The 6,874-nt window shown below is 63.9% G+C and overlaps 1 protein-coding gene across 2 annotated transcripts in view; it reads left to right on the forward strand.

Annotated features, from left to right (window-relative positions):
• BAHCC1 (BAH domain and coiled-coil containing 1) overlaps positions 1-5,333 on the forward strand; it is a 59,718-nt gene extending 54,385 nt beyond the window's left edge. For both annotated transcript variants that reach the window (XM_042916073.1, XM_042916074.1), the window contains 3 exons: positions 24-1,243; positions 2,266-2,502; positions 3,059-5,333. In XM_042916073.1, the coding sequence (XP_042772007.1) occupies positions 24-1,243; positions 2,266-2,502; positions 3,059-3,271 (1,670 nt within the window). In that variant the 3' untranslated portion in view covers positions 3,272-5,333. The remainder of the gene's footprint in view (positions 1-23; positions 1,244-2,265; positions 2,503-3,058) is intronic.
• The last annotated feature ends 1,541 nt before the right edge of the window (positions 5,334-6,874 follow it).

Genomic DNA, 6,874 nt, shown 5'->3' on the forward strand with positions numbered 1-6,874 from the left:
GACTCTACCCGGCCTCCCCCCAGGCAAAGCGGAGCTCCTGACCTCGGGCGCCAAGCCCCCGCCCGCCGCCCCCGCCGCCGCCGCCGCCGCCGCCGCCGGGGCCTCGGACCACTTCCTGGGCCGCCGGGGCAGCCCGCTGCTGAGCTGGTCGGCGGTGGCGCAGACGAAGCGGAAGGCGGCGGCCGCGGCGGGCGGCAAGGGGCCCGGCGTGCTGCAGAATCTCTTCCAGCTCAACGGCAGCGCCAAGAAGCTGCGGGCCCGGGAGGCGCTGTTCCCCGTGCACAGCGTGGCCGCGCCCGTGTTCGGCAACGGTTTCCGGGCCGACTCCTTCAGCAGCCTGGCCAGCTCGTACGCGCCCTTCGTCGGCGGGGCCGGGCCGGGCCTGCCCGGGGGCGCCCACAAGCTGCTGCGGGCCAAGAAGGCCGAGCGGGCAGAGGCCGAGAAGGGCGCGCGGCGGCGGGCGGGCGGCGAGTTCCTGGTCAAGCTGGACCACGAGGGCGTGACCTCCCCCAAGAACAAGAACTGCAAGGCGCTGCTCATGGGTGACAAGGACCTCGGGCCCAAGCTGGGGCGGCCCCTGCCCAGCCCCAGCTACGCGCACCCGGCCCTCGTGGGCAAGGACAGGAAGGGGCGGGCGCCCGTGCACCCGCTGCCCATGGGGCTGGCGCTGCGCAAGTTCGCGGGCCAGGCCGAGTTCCCGCTGCCTTGCGACAGCGACTGTCACAGCTCCTACTCGGACGACGAGGAGGACGGGCCCGGGCTGGCCCCCGGCGTGCCCTCCCGCTTCCTCGCCCGCCTGTCCGTGTCGTCCTCCTCCTCAGGCTCCACCACCTCCTCCTCCTCGGGCTCCCTGTCCACCTCCAGCCTCTGCTCCTCGGACGACGAGGGCTCGTCCTACAGCTCGGACGACGAGGACCCGGCGCTGCTCCTGCAGACCTGCCTCACCCACCCCGTGCCCGCCCTCCTGGCCCAGCCCGAGGCCTTGCGCTCCAAGGGGGGCGGGCCCCACGCGCACGCGCACGCGCAGCGCTGCTTCCTGTCCAGGGCCGCGGTGGCCGGCGGGGGCGCGGGCACCGGCCCGAGCGGCGGCAAGTCCAAGCTCAAGCGCAAGGAGGCCCTGAGCTTCTCCAAAGCCAAAGAGCTTTCCCGGAGGCAGCGGCTGCCCTCCGTGGAAAACCGGCCAAAGATCTCAGCCTTCCTGCCTGCCCGGCAGCTCTGGAAGTGGTCGGGGAACCCCACGCAGGTAGGTGGGCCCGTCTCCCAGCCGGGGAGGGGGAGGGGGAGGGCAGCGAGGAGCCCCTGGTGCCCAGGAGGCCGGCCTGCTCCCTCTCTCGCTTCTTTCTTTGGGTTGTCCTATTTAATGTCGACCAAACAAAAAGAAAGAAAGAAAATCAAAGGAAAACGACGAAAGAGAAAACCTTGCCACCTGATGGGACAAGGCAGATGACCACAGCCACCCTGTCCCCTCCAAGTCCTTGTCTCTGCCTGTAAGATCGTGTACAGGATGTTTGCACTGGGGCAGGCAGCCTGTTTTTGTTATTGTTGTTTTTAATGTTTATCTTTGAGAGAGAGAGACAGAGGGGTGAGCTGGAGAGGGTTAGAGAGAGGGAGACACAGAATCCGAAGCGGGCTCCAGGCCCCGAGCTGTCAGCACCGAGCCTGACGCGGGGCTCGAACCCACGAACCGTGAGATCATGACCTGAGCAGAAGTCGGACGCCCAGCCGACTGAGCCCCCCAGGCGCCCCAGGGTTTCTCGAGCGGCAGAGGCCCGCTTGGTTGCGCGTCTTTCCGTGTCCGTGAACAACACAGGCAGCTCCGCGCGTTTTGAGCACCTCGAGCACCTCGTTGCATGGACACGAACGTTGTTCTTTGCTAATACTCTACGTGTGGACGTCCGGTTGTCCGGGGCGTTTTGTCCTTGCAAACGTGTGTGCACTGGACGCCTCGTGCTCTCTCCCCACCTCACCCCCGCCTCAGGTCCACTGTTCCTTTATGGGCGCTTTGGATCTTGACATCCTGACCGGTGGGCAGGGTAGGTCTGGGTGTGGCCACCTTGTCCCGGACCTCTGGCTGTGCTGGCCTTCCTCCAGCCGCCACGGTGCCCCGCGTGGACCTGGGGTGCCCGTGCACGCACGCTTGCACACACGACATGCCATCTGTCCCTCCTGCGTATTCCCTCCCCTTGTGTGTGTGTCCCTGTCATTCTGTCCTGGCTGCCGCCTGGGCCCCCTCATTGCCCTCGGCCTCCGGTTGTGTCCCTGCAGAGGCGGGGCATGAAGGGGAAAGCCAGGAAGCTGTTCTACAAGGCCATCGTCCGGGGCAAGGAGACACTGCGCATCGGGGACTGTGCCGTCTTCCTGTCGGCCGGGCGGCCCAACCTGCCCTACATCGGCCGCATTGAGAGCATGTGGGAGTCCTGGGGCAGTAACATGGTGGTGAAGGTCAAGTGGTTCTACCACCCGGAGGAGACGAAGCTGGGGAAGCGGCAGAGTGATGGGAAGGTGAGAGAATGGGGGAGGGGGCGGTGCCCCGTAGGGCCCTGGGGCAGGAGAGCTCAGGGCCGGTGGGGAGCCTGTGGGGGGCCCTGGGGCAAGTGGGGAGCTTGGGAGGACTGGGCAACAGGGCAGCCTGAAGGGGGCCCGGGACAGGTGGGGGGCATGCAGGGGGCCTGGGGGAATGGAGACCTGGTGGGGGGGGTGGCAGCCAACACGGGAGGAGTAGTCTCATTCGTGAACACCCCCTCCCCGTCCCCGACACCGCGGGGCCTCCCAGCCCAGGGCCACCACCGGGCCTCACAGGAAACGACACAGGGTCCCTCCCTGGCCTCCATGGCTCCCTGTGAAAGGGGTGGTAGTTTCACCGTGGGGGGCACGCAGCCCCCCCCCCCCCCCCCCCACAGCCCGTACTTCCTGGTGGAACACACCCCCACCGCCCTCTGGTGTGCAGGAGCCCAGGTTTGCAGGTGGTGGGCACGGTCCACAGGCTGACCGAGCAACCCTGCCCTGGGGGCGCGAGGCCTCGGTCCCAGCGCTGCTGCCCGCCCCCCCTCCCCCCCAGAACGCGCTGTACCAGTCCTGCCACGAGGACGAGAACGACGTGCAGACCATCTCCCACAAGTGCCAGGTCGTGGGGCGGGAGCAGTACGAGCAAATGACACGGAGCCGGAAGTGCCAGGACCAGGACCGGCGGGACCTCTACTACCTGGCGGGCACCTATGACCCCACCACGGGGCGGCTGGTGGCAGCCGACGGGGCGCCCATCCTGTGTTGAGCCCGGCTGCGTGGGCAGAGCCGGGGAGCCCCCCCCCCCCCCAACGCCGCAGCCAGGAGCAAATATGCAACCCCCCCCGACCCCGCGGCGGGCGCCGGCTTCGCATCACTGTCCCTGGCGAGCGGGCGCTCCCGCGTGCGGCCCGTCCCGTCCGGAGAGTCGTCCAGCCTGGGCCGGCCCAGCCGGCGCCCCGGATCCCCATCGGCCGTTCCCGAGAGATTAGAATCCAAGCCATATTTTCCCTAGTACCTCCGACTGTCTCCCACCAGGGAAAGCAGAAATCAGGTGTGTTGTCTATTTATTTCTCTATGTAAATATTGTATTTCTGCGGGAAGTTTTATGGAAAAAAATAGTGGAAAAGGATTTTTTTCCCCACACGCGTGACAAGGGTGTATGTGCATGTGTGCGTGTGCGTGTGCGTGTGTGTGTGGGTGTGTGTCTAGGCTTTGTTCTGGGGGGTTTTCGTTGAAAATGCACTGTTTTGCTCAGCCTGGCTGAGTTCCGACGGGGGCGTCTGTGGCGACAGAGGCAGCTGAGGGTGGGGGCGGCCACAGGAGGGGGACCCTCGGGTACACCACTCATCTCGGGGGCTGAGATGGAAGTCACACTCGACTTTATTTCCTTTTAATCCACCTCCTAGGAAGACCGTATTGGGGGGCGGGGCAGGGGAGGAGGGCGATGGTGAGGGTCCCTGGGGAGAGAAGGGATTCCGGAAGCTGAGATAAAAATCAGGATCAGCGGGTCCCCCAGCCCGGGATCGTGACAGCAGCCATAAATGTATCTTACCTCTGTTAAAAACGAAACAAAAATGAACAAATATTTTTAAGTATCGATACGAAAAAGTGATGTTTTCATTTTATTTCCTGAATATTCCAAGTTCTTTCTGATTTCCGTTTTGATGGCCAATTTGCCTAGCCTCCACTCAGAGCAGGGACGGGATTGGCCCCCACCAACTTACATGGAGGTTTCTGGGCCTTCTCTGTGGCCACTGGGAAGGCAGACAGCATGACCAGTTGGTGCCTGGGGTGCGGAGCGAGCAGGGGTCCCTCCTGCCCGCCCGAGCCCACACCCTAGCCGAGTGCAGGGAGCACCCCTCCGGGGCGCTCAGCCCTCCACCCAGTGCTGGACGGGTGGCCCAGACTCTCGGCGCCACCCCAGGAGCCTCAGAACACTTGTCACCTCTTCACTTCTCCAAGAGAGAGACCGAGAGGGAGACAGGGCAAGCCAGACGCGGCCCAACCACCCTTGTCCCTGAAACGTACTGAGGGCCACATGTCCTCATGTGCCACCACACCCACTGGGAGCCCCCGGAAAGCCCCCCACGTTAGTCACTTCCTTAGGACGAGTTTTTGTGTGACCACAGACCTGCAGCCCAGGTCCCCGGGAAACATGGGGTGTCGGCAGGTGCCCGGCACCCCAACCCGGCCCCTCTCCGCCCCCTTGCTTTTCAGCCAGGAAACCATCCCGGCCCCACCTCCCACTCCCGGCTCCGTGGGAAATGCAGGGGCAGGGAGGGGGGGGTCCCCTGCGCCCCGGCCTACCTCTCCCACCCCATTCTCCCCTTTGTCTCCGCACGAGTGCAATATTTCATTCCTGGCGGTCACCCGGGAGGCGGTGCCCGAGGGCCTGCTCGCGGCTGGAGAAGCAGAAGGCTGCCCGGAGGAGAAGACCTGCCCGGTGCCCGGGCGCCGAGTGGGGACAGCCCGGCCGCAAAAGTTCGAACCCCAGGCACCGAGCGAAGGAAACCCTTTTTCTTGGCCCTCGTGTCCATTCTCTGCCCTCCTCCCCCGCCTTCTCTGCCTCTTCTCTCTCCCTCTATCTGTGCGCGTGGGCGGTGCGGCCCTCCCTCTAACCGTGGTTAGACCTGGCGAAGCACGACTATTGTACATGTGTAAATTAAGATGGTTGGATTTTTTTTTTCCAATGTAAACACTAAAAACAAACAAAAAAAAAACAAAACACAAAGGTTTTATGAACAGCAAACTCTATGTAAAGGCATTTTAGTATTAAATTTTTTATTGATAACTTGCTTAAGAATAAATATATGAACTATTGTACAGGTGTTCAGTGGTCCGGAGTCCTAACTGTGCCTCGGCGCCCGCGTGCACTTCGCACGGCAACTCCTGGAGGCCCCGGAGGCTCGGGGGTCCCGGCGGACGTGCCCAAGCCCCACGTCCAGGCCTGGGCCGGGTCTGTCCCCGTGTCAGCCAGAGCGGAGCCCCTGGGCGCCGAGCCCCGCACACGTGACAGGACCGTGCTACCTGTTTCTGGGGTGGCTTTGGCCTTCGTGACCCCCCAAGATGTAGGTTCCCCTCTTTACAGGTCTCACCAGAGCTGAGTCAGGTTGTCCACGTGACCAGGGCAGGTGTCCCAGAAGAGAGGAGGGAGGGTCAGCCCCCACAAGGCACAGGGGGGAGGGTGGCCTCCAAAGTGCCGTGGCCAGCTGGGGGAGGGGTGCCGGCACACTGGAGAGCAGACACCCTCCTCAAGGAGGGCGTGAAGTTATTCATTCAACAAACGTTTTCTCAGCTGATGACTGTGTAGAGAGGTAATAAACAGTGCTCCAGATTGTCAAATGGAGAGCTGAAGTCCCCAGGTTGGAGGGTGTCAGGAGGAGGGGTACCTCTGGGGCAGGGAAGCCACCCCAACAAGCTCCTAGCTAGAGACAGCCCTGCCCACCGAGGTTGCAGGCCTGAGGTCTTTCCGGAACCCTACCACCTAGCCGGAAAGGAGGCACACTCTGTTCTCCCCCCACCTTCAGGGTCCCTGGGGAGGGAGGTCCCAGCTGGGATTAGAGACCTCAGTGAGGGACTCAGACTAGGGCAGGTATGCAGAAGGAAGGTGAGTGCGGGGAGCGGGGCCGTGACCCAGACGCCTGCCCCCCCGCCTCTGTGGGCATGTAACTCCCACAGGAGCGTGCGTGCTTGGGTGCACACACACACACACACAACCACCAACCACACTGGGGCTGCCCTCGGCCGGCCCTGCTGACAGCCTGCTCCCCTTTCTTGTTTCCTCTGCTGGACCAACTTGGCCAGAGAGAGCACAGGGAACGTGACCCCTCTCCGGGGTGCAGGAGAAGGTTCAAGGCCGTGTGACCCGGCCAGGGCCCTGAGCGCAGAGACGGGATGGAAGAGGCCCAGGAACTCTTCTGAGCCCACCAGGCGGAGGAGATTCGAGCCGAGCTCCTGAGCAGGAGGCCCCTGGCTGTGTAGAGCCGGGGCGGGACGCAAACCTGTTCTGAGCGGCCCCAAACCAAACAGTCTGCGCTCCCGTAGCCAGCTGTGCCTGAAGGCGGGCACATTCTACCCCTAGACTCAGTCCGGAAATCAGGCCCCGCTTTATGCAGGTCAGTTGGCGAGGTTCCAGCCGTGGCAGCCCGTGGCCCCAACTCTCCCGAGGGCTGCATCAGGAAGAGGGACAGAGAGGGTCCAGAGAAGACCGTAGAGGCCAGGCTGAGTGCTGGGACTTGATAGGACGGGGGCGGCAGCTCTGGGGGAAGGGGAGTGTGCTAACCTAGGGTTCTGGCTGAGGGAGCCTCTGTGGGCAGGGGAGGAGGCACCAGGGCGGGGCCAGAGGCTCAGGAGACCCCAGCCTCAGTAC

Source organism: Panthera leo, chromosome E1 (genome assembly GCF_018350215.1).
Source record: "Panthera leo isolate Ple1 chromosome E1, P.leo_Ple1_pat1.1, whole genome shotgun sequence".
Classification (NCBI taxonomy): domain Eukaryota; kingdom Metazoa; phylum Chordata; class Mammalia; order Carnivora; family Felidae; genus Panthera; species Panthera leo.